Source organism: Scaptodrosophila lebanonensis, unplaced genomic scaffold (genome assembly GCF_003285725.1).
Source record: "Scaptodrosophila lebanonensis strain 11010-0011.00,11010-0021.00 unplaced genomic scaffold, SlebRS2 tig00000142-arrow-arrow-pilon, whole genome shotgun sequence".
NCBI classification, from domain to species: Eukaryota; Metazoa; Arthropoda; class Insecta; order Diptera; family Drosophilidae; genus Scaptodrosophila; species Scaptodrosophila lebanonensis.
Window position 1 is genome coordinate 602,637 of NW_022060589.1, and position 23,601 is coordinate 626,237.

A 23,601-nucleotide genomic window follows, 5' to 3' on the forward strand; every position below is an offset into this window, starting at 1 on the left:
TTATTCTCAAAATAATGGAAACCAATTGTTTTGTTGAATGTATAACAAATGTTGAAAAGTAAATGTACCTTAAGTTCGACTTCAACTAAAATAAGCGTGGTTGATTAAGTCATTTCTACGGCCAGTATAGATATAGAAGATATACGGTATTCGATTTTGACAACACATCAAATTAGAGAAAGGCGCTAAGAAAACGTATAAATAAATCATAAAATCAATTTATTGACAGTATTTTTTAAAACATAAAAGCTATCATGCTAAAAGGGATTTTTGTAGCGATCGGCCCTTTATGAATTAATGAGTTAGTGAACTCGCTTTGAATATAGAAAAGAAAATATATAATAGTTCAATTATCGGTATTTATACAACTATTCAAATGACAACTTATGTATACTTGTGTATCTATCCCGTTGTTGTGATCATAAGATGGAGTCTGCCATGCCTGCTTCTGTCGGGCGTGTTCCTACTTATAGTCTTTCACCATTCAATTAGGTGGCTAAATATATCATAAAGTCGCCGAAGAAACGATTTATCGCTTCCTAAATTTTGTGAGCACTTCCCATATATTGCATTGATTTAGAAAAAATCTTGCCTCCTACATAGTAGTTGTCATCCTGGCAAACAGCCATGCCTTATTTCCTTTGTATATATAGTTTCACCAAAACGATTTGCCTTGAAACTAAGTGGAGCAGTACATTCTTGTAAAAATTCAATTAGTTTGCTTTAGCTTATCGAAATATGCAATCATCATGGCCTAGGAATGAACTCATAAGTTCTACTCCAACCCATCCTCCACACTTCACATAAGCATTCGCGCCCCGGCCTGTGTCCCTTTCTGGCATACTATATATTCGTGTATATGTGAGTACTATAAGCACATTGTATCCTCCATTTAGTGCTCATAGTTAAAGATCGTTATCCAATTAGTCAAAAGCTCGTCTAATAAATTGCCTGAATTAAGGTGCGGAATTTTAATTACATAATTTACGCGTGAGTTTTCCTTTTCGTGGGAGGGGAAGTGTTCAACGTTGGCTGCAAATGTGAATAAAACAAAACAAATACAGAAACCACACAGGAACCACCAACCAAATATATAACTAGCAGTAGTATGTGAAGCGTAACCAAAAATCAACGACTCCAACAATGACCGTGCTGATGGCAACAACAACATCAACAACAACAATAAGAACAACAGCATTAACAGCAAACAACGATGACCACGTCGCGGGCAGTCAAAGTGCGTTTGATAGCTCATCTTAATAGAAAAGTACACGCAATTCGCGAGCAGGTCATTAGAAAAAATGACAGTAATAACAATAATTATGAATTTTATCCGATTAAAAGTTTGGGCGAAAGGCGCGCGCGTGTTTGGCCAAATGACGGCGCGCATGGCATAAGTCAAAACGTTAGACCCGAAGCCCTGGCCCCACCCCTAGTGACATATTCAAATACGCATATTTAGTGCAATGCGTGCCATTGAACAATTAATTCTTATCTAGTTGGACGGCCTGACTGATGCAACAGTCCGAGTGTCTTGCATCTACATACTCGTACACCCACACATGCCATTCACTCATCCACTCATCCACTACTCATATGGACATATCTCACATGTCACCGGCACCTCCAACTGTGGGGCAATTGCGTGTCAAATGCGCTCAATTTTGTTATGACAATGCGACGTAATTAGAGTCCACGCATAGGCCAACTAAATGTACGGGGACAATGGCGATGATGATGATGATGATGATGATGATGGGTATGACCTGACCCTAGCAGAAACCACCGATGATGTTGACGCGCCCTCTAAAGCCGCTAATATATAGCTGGGTGTGTAACGTGCTTGATAAATATTGCAAGCGAATGGAGGCAGGGGGAGGGAGGTACAAGCCAAATGAGCACTTACATAGGCTTGCGGAAGGATTTCAGAATGTCAGATAACAAGAAAACATATGAGAAACTAGACCCTTATGTGATGAGCTAATAACACTTCCAACAATCCATTTCACAAATCGAGATCACTTGCCAAATGAATAAACTTCTCAAATAAAAATATACAATAAAAAAATAATACTTTTACCATGGAAAATAAAAGAGCCATGAAAATGTTGGTTAACATATAGTATATTCGCTAAATTTGAAATAGTACAAATCAAATGCAATAACTATTCATAATCTGAAATGTTAGGTGTAACACGATTCTTCGCAAACTCTTTTACGAGCACCCATTTTAAACTTATTATCCAGAAACGTGCTGAACTAATTAACTCAATGCACGACAATCAAAAAATACAGCTGAAGAAAACATATAAAAACAAAGGCATGTTTCTTGACAGCCAACTTGTGAAACAACTAAATAGCAAAATGTACTATCTAAAGCCACTTCGATCCACCATCCTGGTGCTGGCTGTACTCTGTATTCTACAGTCAGTTATGTCTGCTCCGGGAGCCACTGAGTCGGATAATGGTGCTGCTGGATCGTTTACCTGCGATCCGGAAAAACTTGCAGAATATTGCAATAATATACTTATACCTATACCAGGCCTTAATAATCTATGCAAACTCGGAAAAGTGAGTAATAAAAATAATTTCTTAAAATGGGCCATTTTATTTTTAATTCCTTTATATAGGGCCCTAGCGCCATTGCCATTGAAAAAGCTCTTGAGTCAGTTTGCAAAAATTCAAATAAAATAGGTATTTGCTCTGTCTGCACCTCTGGAACAAGTGTTACAACAACTACTCCCAAGGCTTAAATACAGTCCCAGTATTCGGCGGCGATTTAACTATAAGGCCTATTGCACTTAATCCCCTTGGCATGCCATATATGTATATATATACTATATATAATAAACATAATCCACTGCACTGCAAAAATAATGCGTTCCTTGATCAATCAATTAAATGCTAGAATCATGGGATTGAATATTAAGCCCGGTGATGCGGCTTAAAATGTTGCTGCAGAGAGAGAATGTATATTCAAAATTTATCACGTCTCTCAAATTGCACAAAAACTTGGAGGCTGTCATTTATAATATAGAGCAACACTTTATTAGAAAGCTAATGTCAAATCACAGTTCCATTAACTAGATATATGAGTGCGTACAATACTCTCACAACATAGCTCATTTATTTATCATTCGTTTACGTAGTTTCTCGAAAAAAGTTTTGCAAATATGCTCAAATACACTTAATATATGTACTTGTATGCATAGTCATTAGTACAGTCATGAAGGAAAGAAAATCGTGTTTCGATTTTTTCCAGAAACCTATGTATTTAATCGTTTTTCCACACCTGCGGCAACTTTTATGAAATTACTTATATTTTTGTATACCCTGTACCCAAAGGGTGAAAGGGTGTACTAGTTTTGTGCGAATGTATGTAACATAGAGAAGAAGGAGGCGTGGCAGACCCCTCAAAGTATATATATTCGTGATCAGGGTGACAAGCCTAGTCGATATAGTCATGTCCGACTGTCTCTCCGTCTGTATGAGCGCAAGGATCTCAGAAGGTGCAAGAGCTAGAATTACCAAACTTGGTATCCAGGTTCCCCTGAGCCCTAGGCAGATCAAGTTTGTTTTTTTATTGTGATTTCTCATTTACCTTTTTGGTGGGAGGTACAGGGTATTTAAGAGTTGAGCTCGCTCGACTTTAGCATTCCTTTCTTGTTTTTTTTTTAGTAATTTGTTTGTTTTTTCTGTTTGGTGCAAAATGTATCAACAATAATAGTGCTTTTGTGACAGTTAAGCAGTCCTTGTTGAACATTCCAAATCTAAGTACTTGCAAAGCATAGCTGTCAGAAAAAACATGATGTGTTCATGATAATGATTTCCACAAATATGTGCAACAAAGGGGCCATATGTAGGAGTATATAGTATAGGGCTGGTCATGCCGAGGTGTGCAACACCGAACACTAAGCCTTCAGGTAGGCAAGTAGGCAGGCAGGCAACTAATTAAAACCACTTTAGAAATGCTTCCTCAACTGTAAAGTTAGCTATAAACAACAAACCGCCAGCAACGACCCACACAGACATCGCAGACACTGTATGTGTGTGTGTGTGTGTGTGTGTGCGCGTGTGTGTGTTTGTGTATTTGTATGGGCATGTGTGCGTAGCGACCGAGAGACATATGCAACTTGAAACAAAATTAAAAAGCAAATAATTTTCATAGCATTCTAGCAATGGCGGTGTAGGCAAAAAAAAAACCAACTTACATAATTCCAAATAATATTACAACACCTGCAAAAACGTTTTGAGTGTAAGCACACACGCACACACATGAATTCACTCACACGTATGCGTATGCATAAGCACACACACACACACTCATACACACACACCTCTGCAGCGCTGCGTGTTAAATGTGTAAAAAGGGCTTTTTCTTGAAAAATCGCTCCACTGGAATTAATTAATTTGCCGTTGGCACTGCTGCCTGCCGTTGGGTAGCCGGCAAAAGTAAATATATATGTACTATACATATACATATACATATATAAAAAATCAGGCAGCTAAATCAGAAAGATATAAAAAATATAAGCACTGCAGGTGCTACACGAAATGTCGAAAACTCTACTGTCATGGGGAGTGACAAGCAAGACATATCCTTGAAGGTGTACATTCCACCGACTTCACATTTTAATTTTGAATAGTAGATACATATTTTACCATTTAATAATACAATATAATTATATTATACAACAAATTTATTATAGATAGATATGGACAGAACTATTTCGAAGATAAAAGTGTGGCTAAGAAGGATATCAACGTATTTGGTAGAGTGTGGGAAAATGTTACACCACTAGTACTGTCTTTGATATTCCAGTATTAGTAAGTTAGTAGGAAAAGGATAGAAGTGAGAAGGTAAGAGATAATATAAATTTAAATTCAAAATAGGACCCCAAATCCATGTTAATAAATTGTCGCCAAAATATATATTTAAACGAAATATAAGTAGAGCTATGCCGCTGACATTTTCAAATCATTTTTACTTCTTTCTACAATATATATCCGATTTAGTCGATTTATATTCGTCTAAAGCGGATATTGCTTTCATGTCAAAAAGTATGTAGAAGTTCACGAATTAATATATAAGAAAAATATTTCAATTTCTTTAGATATTCAGCCTCATTATCGTTTTGAAGTTGGGAACGAAACTATTTATATGCTCTTTTATTTAAGTCGTAATGCCGAAATTCGTACTCAAAAGCTATATAAAATTTGGATTTCCAAAGGTTTTGTGTAACCATATTAAAAATATTACTAAATTGAAATCAGTAAAAGCGTATTTTTTTAAAGCTCTGTCAATGCGAATGCACGAATCTCTACAAATATGACACATGCCCGTGCTCATGTAGCGCATAATAAGTATTTGTAGTATTCATTTGTAAAGTAGCGTGCAAAAAATATATAAGTATATGTATGTATGTGTGTAAATATGCATGTACATCATATGTAGAAATAAATACACAGCAGAGCGCGTGTACAGCGTGCGTCGTATAGAAATTTTTGATTTTGATACAAGAGGCCACGCACACACACCCACAGCACGCGATGCAGACATGCTGAAGGCACTCAGCTGCATGTGTGCGCCTGTGTGGGTGAGCGTGTGCACCTGCTCATATATGTGTGTGTGTGTGTAGTGGCACTTGCTGCTCATTTTATGCTTCGATTGCCACAAAAGTGCAGACGCTTTTTGCAGCTACTGCAGCAGCAAAGCTCGCGAGAAAAAAAAATGCACAAACACTTAATACGAAATGCAATGGCAACTGCAGAAAGAACATGCCTCTGTATGTATGCACATTTGTATGAGTGTGTGTGTGCGTATATATATACATATGAAAATAAGATAGCAAACTACATGCGAGCGCTGTCGAATTTGGTATGCTCTATAATATTTGTGAGCTAACATGTTAATAGCTATGCAAGAGGGTTGTTTTTAATCGGACAAGTTGAAAGTTCGGTATTAAAAAAAAAGTAAAAAATAATAACAATTGAATCAGAAACAATTGAGTAACAAAATATTTGTTCTTCTCAATAACATTTATATGATAATAGACTGAAATTACTGAAAACAAGAAACATATTTATTTCTAAAAGCTATTTAGAAATCACAACAACTTTGTGATCTGCAGTACCTTTGATATTGAACCCATAAAGCTGATCATTGTGGTAAATATTATATTCCATCTATGATGCTACCTTCCTTGTGACACATAGTGAGATACTTAACTAATATGCTCGATTCCAGAGGAGAAGAAGCATTTTGCATTGCAGCCTGTCAAATGACAAAAAACTCGGCAGTCGAACTCAAAGGGGTGAACAATTTTTGAAGCATACTTGCAGGCTGGCCATAAAAATTCCAGCGGACCAAAAATTCAAACAAACTCACAAAATATGGCACATTGTCAATTTAAAAACCTGTACGATATAATCAAGTAGTATGTTGCATCGTTTGGTATTTGTTTGGCACTAAAGAAAGCAGAAAGAAAGAAGTTGAAAGTATTTATTAAAACTTAAAAGCCAATTTACACGACCATTCTCTCTATGAGGAACAGATACACGATTAAAAACTATGTCATATTTTACTCGTTTTACTCGTATTGCATGATTTTATTAATTTCCAGTGCCATAAGTTTGGTGCACCTCTTCAACACACAACTACACGGTGGTAATAAATGAAATGAATTTTGAATACAGATTCAGTGCCACAAAAAACTTTCATAGAAAGAGTGCGCATCGAACTTAATTAATTAAATTCACTCCTTATTTTATTTTAAACTTGTGTTAGTTAATCAAATGCTTTTGTTACACTTACATATCTATTTAAGAATTCATTAAAAAATAATTATATTTGCATTCGTTAGGTAGGATTTGTCGAAGGCGTTATTAGATTTAAATGTAGTTCGAATCAATTTTTTGTTAAGTTTTTAAAAATTAGTTTGAGTCGTACATATACGTATTCTACATATCATCTGCAGTCGCCTTATGCACTAATATTGGTAAGAGTATGTTACATAAATCTTTGTATTAATTTATAAAGTTTTTCAGTGTAAAATTAATCCGTAGCTCCGGATTGTTGTTTTGATCACGTTTTTACATTTTTTATTGTCTGATCGTTTGCGGTTTATTGAAGCGCTTAAACGCCACATCAGTCCAACTGACATTTAGGGGAACAAATTGTGCAGAACGAATCGTCGGGTCCATTAGAATTCGCGATATTGATCTAGAATTTGAACGCTATAAAACCCCCTCTGCAGAGTGGACACTCAATCAGTTGGTGTTGTGATTTGTGACAATGGCGAATAATTTGATTGCATTTGCACTGATCGTGCTGGTATGTTTGGCCGCGAGCTCTTTGGCTGCCCCCTCGCCAGATGACTTGGCCAAGTATGGTGAGTTGGAACGCACGCTGAAGGAGCTGAGTACCTCTATACTGGCCATGACTGGTGCTGGAGCAGGTGAGTACATAGTTTTTAGCTCACATATTTCATTTACCCAAGTCTCTTTTGAAAATTATAGCCGAGGTGAGCTCCTCTGATGTGCTGGGCGGTGACAACGATAATGCTGGAGCTCTGTCAGACATGAATGAGTTTTAGAAATGAGACGCCTTCCTGAAAAGTTGGCTCAGCTCTGCTTCGCTCGGCTCGGCTCGCTAAATCGCGTTTAGCAGTTTTGTAGTATGCAAAATGAATTTTTTTTTTGTCTTGGCTTAGATATTTCAATGAATAAAATATGCACCTCAAAAAGCGAATCCCTATGTGTATTTTATGAATGTATGTTTTTTTTAGCATGTGTGGTTTTTCCCGTTCTCACAATTGTTTTATTCATTTAAGCTTTTTTTGAACAATAGAAGGTGGATCATGCCATGCCATGGATATATAGTATATTGAGCTATCTCATTTAAGTAAGGCACATTGTAATGCCTATAACAATCGCAGGATAAATCATATTACTTGCACATACTACTTCCTACATTGTATGCCAACTACATATGTATGTACTAGTCTATGTATGGCACTGATGTAATTACAATTTTGAAATCTGCACAACTGGGGCAAACTTTTTTTTCTGCTGTTGCCCTCTCTCTCTCTCTCTCATCATTCTCTCTCTTTCAGTCCCTTGACTGGCGGCCTAGTTATTTCCAAACACATTTTCTACGCCGCCAGCTATAAATATAGACAAAAAAAAAATATATAAAAAAATAGCGGGCACAAATTGCACACTAATTTAATCTATGTAGTTAATTTACACGCAGTCGTCACTTTGCACGCACGACTAGCAACTACTATTATATATGTATGTACATAGTATATAATGCAGCACTATCCTATATGGCACCCCACAATTTGGATCTTTATTTGGAGAAGGAAACAAAAAAGCAAAAACAAAATACGACTGGTGGCGTTGGCGGCAATTGTCTTTAGCTATAGCTAGAAAATCAGCTGGAACGTATTGGAAACTGGACAGAGTGTCAGCTGTTGGAGTTCGCCGCTGAGCCGCTTGTCATGCCAAATAGCCGATGTCGGCATGGATGTATGAGTGTCATAATATTATTAATAACAATAATAATATCAGCAACACAAAAACTGTGCCGGTAGAGACGGGGCATCAGCGCAATGATAAAACAAATCTAAATCAAGCTCAAAATGTAAGTGTGGCAGGGGCAGATGCGATTATGGGGCAGAGAGAGGCAGGGGGGCTGGGTTTTCGACTGGGCTGTCGGTCGTTTGCTCATCACTTAGTTGGAGACCAGAACAAGCTGTAAATAAGAAGGAAAACCTAAAACGAAAAGTCATGTATGTGGGACGAATCGCTGGCAGTTACTCTCGATGCGTACAGCAGTGCGGTGGCTTGTCTGGCAGTCTGACAGATGACGACAACAAGAACATCGGCGCCGACACCGACACCGACACCGACACGATCACAACGTTTTCCGGTTTACTCCGAGCTTAGCAATCGCAGTCAATCAGTCCAGCAATTTGACGCTGGAAAATAGTATAGCCCAGCTGATCGATCAATAAATAGATCGACAGATTGATCAGCCTGTGAAGGCGGTAGTCGGTCTTAGTTGCATTTTTTTGTTTTGTTTTGTTTGTGTTGTGTTGTGTGTTTTTGTTGTGTGTCAGTCACCATGCACGTGGAGGAGCTGCGCGCCAGTCTGCAAAGCTTCGGCTGGCCGGACTATCTGGTTTTCTGCCTTATGCTGGCCATATGTGCAGCCATTGGCATACACTTTTGCCTGCAGCTGCGACGCGAGTCCAAAGCCCGGATTAGTTGTGGTGGTGATGCGACTGAGGCGGCCAATAGTGCAGCTTCCTATTTGGTCGGCGGCAGAAAGATGAAAATATTTCCAATAACAATGTCACTTATATCCAGGTGAGTTGAAGACACTTAGGGTTTATTAAATAACATACAAAAAAAAGAGGGATACTACTTGTTGAAAAGGTTATGTTAAGGTTACGTTGGACAGTCAGTTAGTTCGCTGTGTTGTTGAGTGGAGTGGAGTGAAGCTATATCCAAGCAATTGTACGAGCTACTGAACTACTCAGAATAAAAAAGAATTACTACCTAAGCCTCTTACTCTTTGGTTAATAGAGATCTGGATGGGTATGCGCGAGATCCCCATTAGAATTTTCATCAGTGTCGTCTAGGTTTCTTCCAAAACAGAGTTTTATTTATGCCGTATTGCTGATGGGCTGGTTCAATTAATGAGAGCGATAAGGCCCTGGCCCTAGCTTATTGTATGAGATGACATTTATTTAGATATTATTTAATAATCCCTGAAATAGTATTTTCATATTGGAATCTTTTCAATAATGCTGATAGAATTGACATTTTCGATAACATTGTTAAACGGAGTGTGCAAATAAATGACTGTGTTTGGAAATGCTTCTTGTTTTTAGGTGTTATATAAAATTCAGTCTTCAAAATGTCTGAATTATAATTTTCATATTGGAATAATGCTGATAGAATTGAAATGTCAATTCTCGTTAAAATTGTTAAGTGGAGTGTGCAAATAAATGACTGTGTTTGCAAACGCTTCTTGTTCTTGGGTATTATATTATTAGGCTATTAGAATACTGCGCACATATCTTATTTATATATTAATAGTTCTCTTCAATCCAATTATGGTTTGTCTACACTACACTAGTCCACTCATTTACGTCCCGTCTGAACGTTTGTTCTACTTAATCTACTTACATTATCATGCAGCTAGTTACAGCTTGTCAAGAATTTGTAGTTCCCAGTTGAGCTTATCAACGCACAAAATCAAAACGTTTCATAATGAATAAGTGGAACGTGAAGAGGTTCAGTCATATTGCCCAACGTTGTAACTGCTTACTACTATATAGAGTCCACGCCTCAAGTGTGGGTTACGTAGCCCGTATGAGGCGCTATTCAAATTTTTGACGCGCAGTTTCTATGCCGGTAGCTACTTAGTTCTCTTATAAAGACCACGACGGCGACAACGACAACGACAACGACATTGGTGCTAATTGAATTGTATAAAACGCACTTTGATCTCCCAGACAGCAGCAACGACTCAGTTCGTTGTCACTCTATTGGATGGAATTGTGAAGGTCAAGCGCCATGCTCTCACTGGTGGAAGGGTTAGCCTAATGGGATGGGATATGATTAGAGGAATATGAATTGGACTTTCTTTGCGCTAACAATCTTATCATTCCATTAGCTTTATTTCTGGCATTACGTTGTTGGGCACGCCAACCGAAATCTATTTATATGGCGCACAGTACATGTACATTATGGGATCACTTGTGCTCATGGGCTTCTGCATGTATTACTTTTTTCTGCCGGTATTCCATGAGCTCAATCTCATATCCACCTATAAGGTAAGTTCGATTCTAGTCTAATATCTATCAATGACTTGCAATAATGCAATTATTTTTTCAAACAGTATCTGGAAGAGCGCTATAATAGAAGTTTACGTTTCTTTGGCTCCATAATGTTTATAGTGGCTTCGGTAAGTTTTGGGCTGCTCTATAGGGAAGATAGGAAGATAAGAAGTAATTTAACCAGCTTTACTGAGGTAGTAGCTGATATTTAAGATTGTGGTATGATCAAGAAAGTTTAGACAAGGCGAATGAGTACTGAAAACTCACGTCGATTTAGTCCCAGATTTTGCTAAAACTTATCACACTCATTGATGTTTGTTTTGTGCGTGTTTAGGAATTAAAAATTGATGCTGAAAATGTGATTTTATGAATCTAAAGATGCGTGGAATATGGTTATCATTCTGGGCAATTATTGGGTAATTAATCTTATATTGCAAAAAAGAAGAACTATGGATATAAATTGAAAGCCTTATGAACCCATCTATTGGATCAAAGAGGAATCCAATAATTGGCTTTCCTTTCTCACTTAGAACATGGAATTGGACTTCTGAGTTATTTGGATTCTTGCAAATGAAGAACTCCTACAATTTCTCATCTTATAATGGTGTTTCCGCTTTTATTCTCTTGTCCAGTTACTGTGGCTGCCAATTGTGATTTATGTGCCGGCTATAGCCTTCAATCAGGCCACTGGCGTCAACATACACATTGTCACACCCATTGTGTGTCTCGTCTGCATCTTTTACACTTGCATTGGCGGCCTGAAGGCAGTGGTCTGGACTGATGTCATCCAAACGCTGATTATGTTTGGGGCCATGACACTGGTGCTCGTCAAGGGCACTCTGGACATTGGCGGTCCGAGCGTGGTGTGGCAACGTGCTCGCGAGACGACACGCCTAGAAACACCCAATTTCAATTTCGATCTGACCGAGCGCTACACCTTCTACTCGCTGGTGCTGGGCGGAGTGGCGCATTGGCTAAAATCGAATGCCATTAGCCAGAATATGATCCAGCGATATTTGTCGCTGCCCACTCTGAAGGATGCTCGCATTGCGATCTGGACATTCATTGCTGGCGTCTTGACATTTCTTCTGATTTGTGGCTACACGGGACTGCTAATTTATGCTACCTATGCGGACTGTGATCCCCTGGAGACGAAGCTGGCCCAGCGCAAGGATCAGTTGCTGCCACTGTTGGTCATGGAAACGTTGGGTGCATATCCGGGACTGCCGGGTATCTTTGTTGCGGGTGTTTTCAGTGCTGCCCTCTCCTCGCTCTCCACCGGCCTCAACTCGCTGTCGGCTGTGGTGCTGGAGGACTTTGTGAAGACATTCCGCAGCGCACCGCTCACTGAGAAGCAAACATCGTTTGTCATGCGCAGCGTTGTTGTAGTCTTTGGAGCCTTGTGTGTGACACTAGTTCTGGCTGTGGAGAAACTCGGCTCAGTGCTGCAGCTAACCATAACACTATCCTCAGTAGCCAATGGACCGCTTTTGGGTATTTTCACGGCCGGCGTTATGATACCTTGGGTAGCCGCCAAGGGTGCATTGCTTGGGGGCTTCAGCTCACTGCTGCTCATGGCCTGGATGTGTGTGAGTGCGCAACGGGATCTGGTCACTGGAACTTTGGTCTACTCGCGCAAGCCATACTCTACAATGGGCTGCAACTACACCTATGGGTCTGGCGAAATACCGCGCAGCTTCAACACCTCACCACTCGATGGCATTGTGAGGTAAGTTCTGTAGTTGAGGCATTCAAGCCTTTTTAATAGGCTTAGCTGATTTAGCCTTCACATGCTTACCCAAAAGTATAGATTCTGAGAAGCGCAGGCCAATTTTTATTTGTCAATAAGGCAATGTAACAGCTTAGCGATGAAGCGGCAGGCAGGATTTATTTTGAAAACCCTTCTGAACATCCATAATGCACTGTCTGACTTGTCTAAACAAAATATATTAAATATTTTCCTCTTCTTATTGTGCTTTAGCCAAGCTGCTGCTCCCTTTGAGCTGCATCGCATTTCCTACTTGTACTTTACGCTCTTGGGTGCTCTGGTGACCATTGTGATTGGACTGATCACCAGCCTGCTGTTGGGAGAGACCAATCTTGATGCAGTCGATACGCGTCTACTGACGCCCTTCGTGCGGCGTTGGCTGGAACGACGTCGAGCAAAGAGCTCTCAGCTGCCGAAAAAGGAACGCAAGACGGCGATGATGGCGACGACGGCGACGTGAGTGTAGTTTCTTGTACCACAGAACAGCAGTTCCTTCTCTTCGTTAGCTTAGTAAATATTTCAAATAAAATATAATTCATAATTATGTATTTTTCATGTGTGTTGCAGTTGGAAACGGGTTCAAAGGTGCTTTCTGTGTAATTACAAAAAATGCCTGCAGATATGGCCATTCGGAAGGGCGCAACTTAGGGTATAGGTATGGGTGTGGGTGTGGGTGTGAGCGTGGCTGCGGCAAATCAAAGTAAGTTGCAAAAAACTAAAAAGGGCCCCCCGAGTAGACACTGCGACATGTTCGGCCCTGTCCCATTTCGCCCACAAGCACAAGTGGTCATGACTCTGAAGTCGAAACTGACCGGGGGAGGCTAAGGGGTTAAGTTGTTGGGGCACAACCCAAACGGTTACACATTAGTTTTACTTGTACTGTTAATTGAATATTTACTGTTATTCCATGGGAGTGCGTGTATGTGTTTGCTGGCGTCCGCACCGAACTATTGCTGACCCCCAGCGGCTTTGCAACCCACTCCTTTCGTTTCCATAGAACAACCCTTTCTTTTATCCTATGTAGTTCCTTTGCTATTTATTTGTATGTTTAGGTCCGTTTATGCAGCAAATTGAATTGTTAATGAGCTGACAAATGGTTGCAAAATTATTTTAAAACCAAGACAGAGCGGCAAGAGAGACGGAGACTGGGTGTAAGGAGGAGACTGAGATTGAGAGAGTTCACAAAAGAAGCTCTGTAGATCAGTCTGAATTTACAGATCAGCATTTTCAGATTTATTACACACAAAACCACATCAAACAAACACACACACACACACATGCACAAAAACAACAAAATGTCAGAGGCACGCAGTTTTCTCTGTCATAATATGCCCACGCCATCTATTTGCATAAAAGCAACCCCATTTGAACGCCCCAAGCCCGCTCCAACCCCTCAAACTGCATTTGGTTAACTCACTAATACGCTGTATAGAATTTCCATAGTTAGTTTGCTGGCTCTTAATTAGCAGCTACAAAAATAAACTCGCACAAAAGACAGCGGCGAAATGTCATCAGAATGCATAATGACAGCGGCTCGTGCTCGGAGCAGGGCCGCATGGGTACTACAGGCTGGTACTGGTACAAGCTGGTCTGGGCAGGGTGGTGGATGGTCGAGGGAGGATGGGTTTGTATCCCAAAAGCCCGATGCACACCACACCCAGGTGAAAAATCTCAAAAACAGACGTCACATGGCACATATGGGACGCGATACATATGTTGGCTACAACTATATGGGCCCACACATCGTCGTCGGAAGCGGAAGCTGCCCAACAACAACAACAAACTACAACAACAGCAAAAGCGGCAGCAACAACAATAGCAAAATGCGTTGTTAACTTGTTTACGTCGTCACTGACGGCGGCCTTTTTGCTTTTGTGTGTTACTCCTATTCTATTACATAAATTATTTTGTATAGGTTGAGGCATTTGAGTTCGGCAAACCAAATTGTACAATTAGTCGGATATATAGTTTGAAAAACATGGCATTGTCATGCTAAAGCAACTCTGATACCTCGAACTATTTGTCATTCATTTTTCTCAGCGTTTTTTTTGCAAACCAAAAATGAATCAATGAGCAATTTTTAATAAGCTCCAGCATCCATTTAGCCAGTTTCGTAAAAATATAAAGCATCCATTTAGAGTAGAAACAATATAAATACTAATATACTATATTGATAACCTTATACTTATACTAATTGATAACCTTATTTTTTGAAGTCGGTTAAAAAATAACGATCAGACGAATTATTCTTTTTTTTTCTTTTGTAGAGGGCTTCATTTTATTGTTGAGCTTTTGCTATGAAGCGTATGCTGAAAACTATACAACTTGAGCTTCAAATAAATAATTTGCTATCCAATGCTAGCCCATCCCCTCCTATTCTATTCCATTCCATCTCAATCCCCTTCCCTTCTTTATGTGGAAGTGCAACTGCTGCTGACTGCGCCTGGCGGCCATAAATGCCAGTGACAATTTGCAGCGGCTTTAACACAAAAAGGTGGCTCATAAGTTCTGAGCGGGCTGCACGACCCCAGCACAAAAGTCATTTTTGATTGTTTTCATGGAAATGAACATAGAAAAATTATAATTAAAATTCATATGGAAATTGTCCAAAAAAAGAGACTGAGAGCGGGCACAGCTTGGCATAGAAAACAATGGCTGGCGTTGTACTTGATGTTATTCTTCTCGTTTCAGCCGCCATCAGTGCTGGCCAAAAGATTTTCACAGAGGAGCGCAAATGCAAAACCAAAGAAATGCAGGCTCAGGACGGTCGTTGAAGTGTTCATGTTGTTGTTGTTGTTGTGGGAAGGAGTGGGGTGGAGTGGAGGATGGAGCTGAGCTGCGGGCGCATTGTTTATGGAACATGTGTTAAAAATACAGGCAATGGTCCCATCCCAGCCCAGACCCTTTTTAAGCTTTGCAGTAACGACGACAATGTCAGCTAACAACATTAGAGATCGCTACCTGGGCATCTGCCCTTCTGTAGACCCCTCCTTATATGCTTTAGTGCCACAATGGTCAGCAACGCATGCCGGCTGCTCATATTCCACTTGTTGTTCTTGTTGTTACTATTGTGGACTTTGTCGTTTCTTTTTGGCACTTTTCCTACGCTTTTATGCGATAAAATATTTAATTATATTTGGCAGCTTGTTTTTCTGTTATTAGTACGTATGTGTGTGCAAATGAATGTGTGTGTTTCTGTGTGTGTGTGTGTGTGTGTGTGTGTGTGTGTGTGTGAGAGAGCATTGTGCGGTTGTTTTCGCTTTGGCTTGAATTTGGTTTTGGCTGCTGCTTTACATTACCTCTGGGAGCACAAAATTGCATTTGGGGTGCCAGCCTAAGAGTATGCAACGATTTGCTTGCCATTCGGTTTTTATATCTCCTATCCCTCAGGGCCGCAAAGGGTTTTATTAAAATCTTGCCGATGTACTCGTAAACATCAAATATATTTATTTTATTTTTAAGATTTCGACGCATCGAGCATGCTGACTAAGTCTTGCAAGCCATGCATTTCCATAGGACTCAGGCTCCACTGTGTCGTTTTAAATCTGTTAAAGCTTTGTAATTTCTAATCAATTTACAATTCTTTTGATTTATTGATTATGAATGAAAGTGTCCAAATTTTGAACAACTTTCTTAAGAAATCAAATTTGTGGAAATGCTTAAAAACTGATCTTCTTTTAAATGTTTTTTGTTTTGGCAAAGAGGGCCCAGTTATTCGGGACTAATTTTTGGTTTTTCATTTACATCGAAAGAAAACAATTATCCAAAAACTAGAGAATAAACTACAAGTATTGTACAAGTATGTACTATAACTTTTGTAAAGACACAATATTCTTTTTGGATGCAATAGCGTGTTTTATATTCGGTCGCGAGCGACTTTCAAAATCAACATTTTCTCTTGTTTTAAAATATATTCGGAGAATTATAAAACATTTTGACAAAAGGCCTTATGTCGCGGCTTGTGTTGTATTTGGTGCGACTGTTGTTGTTGTGGTCGTCGTTGTTGTAGTTGTAGTTGTTGTGCTTGAGGGCTGTTTGACGATTGTAATGCGTACACAGTCCGCGTGATCTGTGTGTCGAGCCGCAACGGCATCGACTGGAACAATTGGATGGTGATTACGCAGAACAAAGCCATGCCCCATTGTCCACATGGTTGTGAAGGCCAGCATCGAAAAGAGCACGACTAGACCGATTCGGATGGATCCACGCATTTTGTCACCTCTGCTCTATGATTTCTCACCAACTAAGCCGCTAATGACCGATGCACGCATGCTTTATATTTGGTTTTTAGTGTCAGTGGTGCTTTGTTTATTTTTGCAACATTTGCAGCATGAATAAATAAATGAAAAATCCAACTGGTCCAGTCATATTGCCTCTAATTTCGTATTGTGGGAAATTACTGTACTAATTATTCATTCACTGCATATTTGGTCGGCAATGCATTGCTATTAGGTTTGGGGTTTACTGTTGTAAATATATTTCATTATCTTGTCTTTTCAACCTAATGTATGGCAGTTTTTCAGTTTTGCTACAAAGTTATCAGATCGCCACACTTTTGATTGCTGATATCTGCCTAATTTCCCTTATTGTTCTTATAGTTGGTGCTGGACACAGGGTTCTAAATAATTATTGCCACATTGTTGTTAAACATTGACCCATCTTTTAATTGTATTTCATTTTTTAGCCATTGAAGTGCATTTAATTGAACCGAACGAATTAGCTGCGATTGCATCCCATTTGCTACGAATTCATAAAATAAATATTAATCACTTGAAAAATACTAAATATTAATGATTCAGTAAAATACGTGCAAGAAAGAAAGATGTATTACAAATTCTCTGATAAAAGCATATTTAAACTATTAAGCTTCAATAGAATTGTTGCAAAAATGAAGCAAATTTTAAGAGTGTATCAAGATCTCAACAACAACAACAAAAACTGAAAAATAGGAAAGCTGGTACCTATCAGAAGCTTGTTCAAGATCAACCATTCATTCAGCTGCAGTTGGAATTATATTCCTGCCCAAGGCAAAATTAATAGAAACCATTGAATCAACAGACGGCCTTTATTCTCGCCGAGGAAAACTAACTTAATGCTTCGTACTTCTTAAGCTGTCCGATTATGATAGTCCTAGTAGAATGTTTGGATTAGGAAATACCGATTGCCTACTTATGGTTAAATTAATTTAAATTTACGAATAAATAAAATGTGTCTAATAAAATGGGCTAGATTAGCCTACTATCAAATCACTTTCATTTTACATATTATTTAAGGAAATTGAATTTTTGTGACTAGTGCATTAATTTATAAGAATCTTTCTTGTCGCATTACGAACTAATAATAATAAATAAATAAATATGGTAAATAACATTTTCGTAGCTGTCTTGCAGGGACGCTGCTATGAGAAATATATAATACACGACAGAGATTTCGACTTGAATTTATCTGAAATAATTAATATTTGTATATAGATAAAACTGGATAAAAATGAGCTCGATAACTCAGCTTTGTTAATGAAAATTCTTGATTAGTCTTGGTTATTGTGTTATTTTGTATATATGTATTTAGTGCACTCGTATATATGTATATTTGCTACAGCAGAAACTCTACATTTGTTATATATCCATATAGGTAATAAGTGCCTTTGTCCAACAAGAGTTTGTCATCGCGGGGTTCTTCAACGTTGCTCCTAGCCCGAAGTTGTCGAGTTTGGTGGGTGAGGTGGGGGTCCTCGTGGTGGTTGGCCTGAAGGAGGCCCAGCCCCAGCAGCCCGTGCAATTCGTGAGCTGCCCAGCAAACTGGCCACAGTTGTCGAGTGATGATGGGATGCTTCATTGCCCACGTTAAGCTTGGCTTCAGTTGAATTCTGCAGAACCATTTCTGGATTATTATCTTTAAAGGATAAATGCTTTCGATTCGTCTACTTACGGCACAACTGGCGAGAATAACCGCCAAGGCAAGGGCGAGGATCAGAGAGAGACGCATTGCGAGAAAGTGTTTCTTGATGGACTGTTAAGCGGTTCAATGGTTGCTATTGGTGTCGAGGTTGTCGCTTATATAGTCAACTTCACCCAGTTCTGAATTTAATTGTGCAATTAGACTGTCATAATGAAGCTACAATAATTGAGGTGTTGAATTGAAATGTTGTTGATTTTTACATAACATTAGTTAGTGTCAACAGTCTGGCTGGCATTTACATTGCAGCTACAGTTAGTTTGGTTTTTTCGAGCGCCTGGCTGGCGGGCTGGCTGGCGGTAATTATCATGTGCAGTGAGTTGTCGCTGCTTTTCAAAAATAAACACCAATTGCTTTAATATTCACACTCAAATCATACATTTATAAAGTGATTATTGTAATGGGAGTTGTATAACTAATATACTCTGGATATATCTTTGATATTTTTACCTAAGTGCGGTTGAGAGAAAAACTTACTAGCGGAACTATTTTTTGATCCATCGTTCTAGTGGTAGGTGTTTTTTTTTTTACTACCTGTATGTGCAAGTTGAATATTGAATTGAATATTTGCTCCTGAGAAGAACGAGCGTCGCTTCTATTTTTTTTAATACTTTTTGTGATACTATATTTTGGATTTTATTAGAAAATTGTCACTTTCTTCTTATGAGAGATGATTTCATAAGATTAAAGTTAGCATTCTGCTTATTTTTGTGCTCGTGCTAATGTTCTGGATGTGTTTTTAAAGAATACAATTTACTTCTATAGCTAAAAACAATACTACAAGTAGTTCAACTGACCTGAGCTATGACATCGAACCTTTTTTTTTATTGATGTTCGATTTAATGCAATGGATTTATGCGTATTTAAGTATTTATGTATGTGTGTGTTACAGCGAGTTCGATAATAACTTTGACAGTCCAGAGAACTTTATCAGATTGTTAGTTTCAAGTTAAAGTTGATTCTTGTAATAATATAAAAGGCTGTCATGCAGCCTTTGTATACCCTGTACCCAAAGGGTAAACGGGTGTACTAGCTTAGTGTATTATATTGAAACTGTACGACTCTAAGTACGTGATTTTATTTTTTTTTTATTTAATTAGTATAATTTAAAAAAAACTATAAATATTTGTAAAATATTTAGTTTTCGTGGGAGTGGGTAAAGGGTATTTAAGTGCTGAGCGCACTCGACTCTAGCATTCCTTCTGGTTTGTTTTCTTGGAACATTAAGATTGGCAAAAATCTGACTCTGGAAAGAGTCAGTGGCCTTGTATGCACATATGTATGTACATATGTATGTATGTATGTACATTATTAATGTTAGTCCGCAAGCTTCTGCATTTAGCACAGAAACGAATCAACATCTCAAAAATAACGGCAGATTTACCGTTGGCAGTGATTTCTCTTTGCATAGGCAGATTAGAGAGCGGAGACAGCAGATTACTGATTAGGCAGGTTATTTTTCTGCTCTTTTCTATGAACTCTCTTTTACGCTGTAATAACAGATACTCCTGAATTATTATTATTTTCTCTTTTGCTTGCGTGTGCAACAAGAATTAAATTGAATTCGAGTTTAAGACAGCATTTGTTTGTTTTCATTTTTTTGTTTTATGTTTAGATAAATATATGATTTGTTTATTTATTAATATATGTTTATCAATAAATTATAGCTTTAATAATTAAACGCATGCTGTGTGGGGGTTTCGAAATACGGTCATCCATACATATGTAACTACTACCTTGGAATTTTTTTTTGCAATGGTAAGCAAGGCTGGAAGGGCGAGTCCACAGCATATACATACATACTTGTATATACATACATAACACATCGAACGTAAGCTCCATGTTTCATGCCTTCATTGGTTCAATTTCTTTTCTAGTTTAAGTTAAGCTTGGCATATTTATTTATATAAAGTGGTAGTATTTGTGTAGTGTCCCTTCTTGGACTAACTTTGAGGGATTCTGCAAATCACTGCTCCAACTCTGTGTCTCCGCCACACCACACACCCAAGCAAGCACAAACTACACCACATACTCGTATTTGCCAGAATAAGCTGCTATGGAGGGCCACCAATCACTCAAGCTAGTGCTGACTGTTGCCATTTGATCTACTGATGAAATTCAGTGATAAACATAAACGTGTCAAGAAACTTTTATTATGTTGCTACCCACACCCACACCCACACCCACCATCCACCCCACATTCGTCTTTTTTTTTGCACCAAAAAGGTGTCCGCCATGGTTCTTACAAATCATGTAACTGAACTTTGACAGATTTTCAGCCAAACAGAGACACACATACACACACACACGCACATCGGGCAACTCACAAGCATATGTGTATAAAAATCAAGAGTCGTAAACTATATGGCAGAGGGTGGACTATAGACGATGGTGGCAATCTCTCGTAAAAGGCCAAAGATGCATGTTGCTGCTTCTGTTGTTGTTGTTGTTGTTGTTGCTGTCATTGACTTGGCATCATTTGAAATGTGTAGCAGCAGTTATTGGATTTTTATGATAAGCACAGACGGGCCCATCATAGCGCAAGAGAGCTCTATAACGTGTTCATCTATATGTTGACTTATTTTTAAGATTTTTATTTGCGGTGGTGTTTGTATCTGTACTTTGGCAATGTATGTGTGTGTGTGTGTGTGTGCGTGTGTGTTTTGAAAAGCACTTAGAGCTCAAATTGCTGGTGTTATCGCTGATTAAATGGCATAAAGCGAGTATACACGTATCAGTGAGGAAACAGGAATGGAGCAGCGATATGGTGCTGGGCAGAGGAAGAGGGCTGCGGGGCTTAAGGCAATGCATGTTGAAGGATATAAGCTGTTTGCCTCAGCCTTTCACAGTTCACTGTCATCCTGCTGGACAATGCAAATCAAACAAACAATAAATTGAACGGCAACATCAACAACTGCAACAACAAGAACAACAACAGCAGTACCGGTGGCATTGTTGTTACAAATGGGCAAGGCATGGAAATGGGCTCGGCGCATACTGCATAACAATGGCAATGACAGCAAGACGTATGCATATCCTATAAACATTAAGGATATCCTTGAGTAGATGCAATTTTCTAACCAATATAATTCATAAATTTATTTTCAATCCTTTCCGCACATAAATTTTCATATTATGCAGACTGAACAAACGATGCCACGCATCTACACAGTCAAACCCCCCAAAGAAGAATCTTCATATTTATTTAAATATTTAATATTTAGGTGTGTTCAAATATAAAAGTTTCAGTATCCATTTCTCTGAAAGCAACTCAGCTGAACGCCTGTTCAACAGTTACCAAAATTTATATCAGGCATTCAATTAACTGGCTTAGTCAGATCGAACTAATGCTTTGATTGGCTGTGCTAGGTTTTTTCAAATCTAGTTTTCAAACAAGGAAGGTTTGATGTAAAAAATGTTTATGCTGTCGGGGGCCAAGGAAGGTTATAGCCTGCAAATAAAATATATTTATGCTTAAACACAACTAATACTTTCTAAAAACTCTAGAGGCTTTCCAAATACCAATGCCATAATTTTCAATAATTAAGACCTTTGGATGACAAATTAAATTGCTTGAATTTATTTATATTAAATATGTTCCTTGGATGTGTATACTTGTTTATTCTTGTGTAGCTAATTGATAGGAGAATAAAGTTAAGAACACTTTTAAACCATATCTTTTCAGGTGCGGTATGATACACCGATTCTGTGATTAATATCTATGAGGCTGTATAGAACTTTTTTTAAGCATTTCAATATCTTTTCAATATATTTAAATGTAAATTGAGTTAGAGAATCTTCGAAAACAATAAAAGGAGCTTATTTGTAAGAACTTGTTCTTAAACAAATTTGATGAAATAAAGTTGAGGAATGGAAAAACTTAAAAAAAATCGTTGTTGGTGGAAAGACAAAAGAGGGCAGGCATTAAAATTTTAGTCAAAGGTGCTTGCATTGAATATTTGTTAGGGACAGCGTTTTACTGTAAATGAATGCATTGTACGAGTATGTCTGAATTTTTCTTAAAACTACAGATACAATTGTATGTTTGTGTGAAGGATGGCCAGGCCTATGTCTATTGTTCAGTTCCAAGTGCATGCCTGTGTGTATGTGTGTGTGTGTGTGTGCATTATTATTTGTCGTCGTGCTTGTCATTATTTATATGGGCAGGCAACACACACACACACAGACACACACAGACACGCACAGGCGAGAGATAAGTTGCTGCAATTGTGGCCCAAACACTTTGTCCAAAGGGTGATGTGATGTCTATGCATTTGCAGTTTGGAGCAGCAGCAGAAGCAGAAGCAGAAGCATCGGCCTAAGCATCAGCATCAGACCAGTCCCGAGCAATTACAAATACTCTATATGTGTGTGTGTCTATATATCCTTCTGTGTGCATGTGCACTGTGCCTGCCAAGGTTGTTGGCCCAAAATTTTGATTTATAAATGCCATTGCCTGCCAGTTCGCATGCGTGTCCGTCTCCGTCTCCGTCGCTGGCTCTGTCTCTGGCTCTGTCTCTAAGGCAGCAAAGGAAGTGCTGCAGTTACTTTTGCTGACTGGCCACAGCCAGAGGCGCAGGAGCCATCCCCAAACTCATTTTGAGGCACTCAGGCTCCAACCCTGTGTTGGGGACTCCAGACTTGGGCAACAGTCATGGCAACCAGAACTCAAGTGGCCATTAATATATCAGTTCAATTCATATTTGAAATTTTGCATTTCCTAGCAGCTGCCCAAGTGCATGGCCTGCATCGTCATCATCTCCTTGCCCACGCCCCCTCAACTGCTTGCACGCCCATGCCAACGCATACGATTATGATTTGTGTCTTACTTAATGCACAGGCAGGAGACCAAAGAGCCATTTGCCGCCTACAGCCTCCCGCCTGCCTACTTTGCCTTGTCCTCGTCCTCGTCGTCCTCGTCGTCCTCATCGTCATCGTCTCAATCTGATTGATTTAGAATTCCAATTGAGACTGAATGAAATATGTGTGTCTCGTGTCTGTAGCCCGGGTGTCGTCTGCTACTCC

General features: G+C 38.9%; 3 protein-coding genes across 3 annotated transcripts; all 3 read left to right on the plus strand.

The window, feature by feature from the left end:
- The first annotated feature begins 2,358 nt into the window (after nt 1-2,358).
- Nucleotides 2,359-2,874, plus strand: LOC115629378. The gene is made up of 2 exons (XM_030525833.1): nt 2,359-2,571; nt 2,631-2,874. The coding sequence occupies exons 1-2, from the start codon at nt 2,365-2,367 to the stop codon at nt 2,751-2,753; spliced, it is 330 nt and encodes a 109-aa protein (XP_030381693.1). The 5' UTR covers nt 2,359-2,364; the 3' UTR covers nt 2,754-2,874.
- A 4,420-nt stretch (nt 2,875-7,294) lies between these two features.
- On the plus strand, nt 7,295-7,671 carry LOC115629326. The gene is made up of 2 exons (XM_030525774.1): nt 7,295-7,457; nt 7,519-7,671. The coding sequence occupies exons 1-2, from the start codon at nt 7,295-7,297 to the stop codon at nt 7,593-7,595; spliced, it is 240 nt and encodes a 79-aa protein (XP_030381634.1). The 3' UTR covers nt 7,596-7,671.
- Nucleotides 7,672-9,032: 1,361 nt separating this feature from the next.
- Nucleotides 9,033-13,169, plus strand: LOC115629371 (sodium-coupled monocarboxylate transporter 1). Its single transcript, XM_030525829.1, has 5 exons — nt 9,033-9,375; nt 10,691-10,850; nt 10,916-10,981; nt 11,486-12,582; nt 12,835-13,169. The coding sequence occupies exons 1-5, from the start codon at nt 9,131-9,133 to the stop codon at nt 13,079-13,081; spliced, it is 1,815 nt and encodes a 604-aa protein (XP_030381689.1). The 5' UTR covers nt 9,033-9,130; the 3' UTR covers nt 13,082-13,169.
- Nucleotides 13,170-23,601: the final 10,432 nt, after the last annotated feature.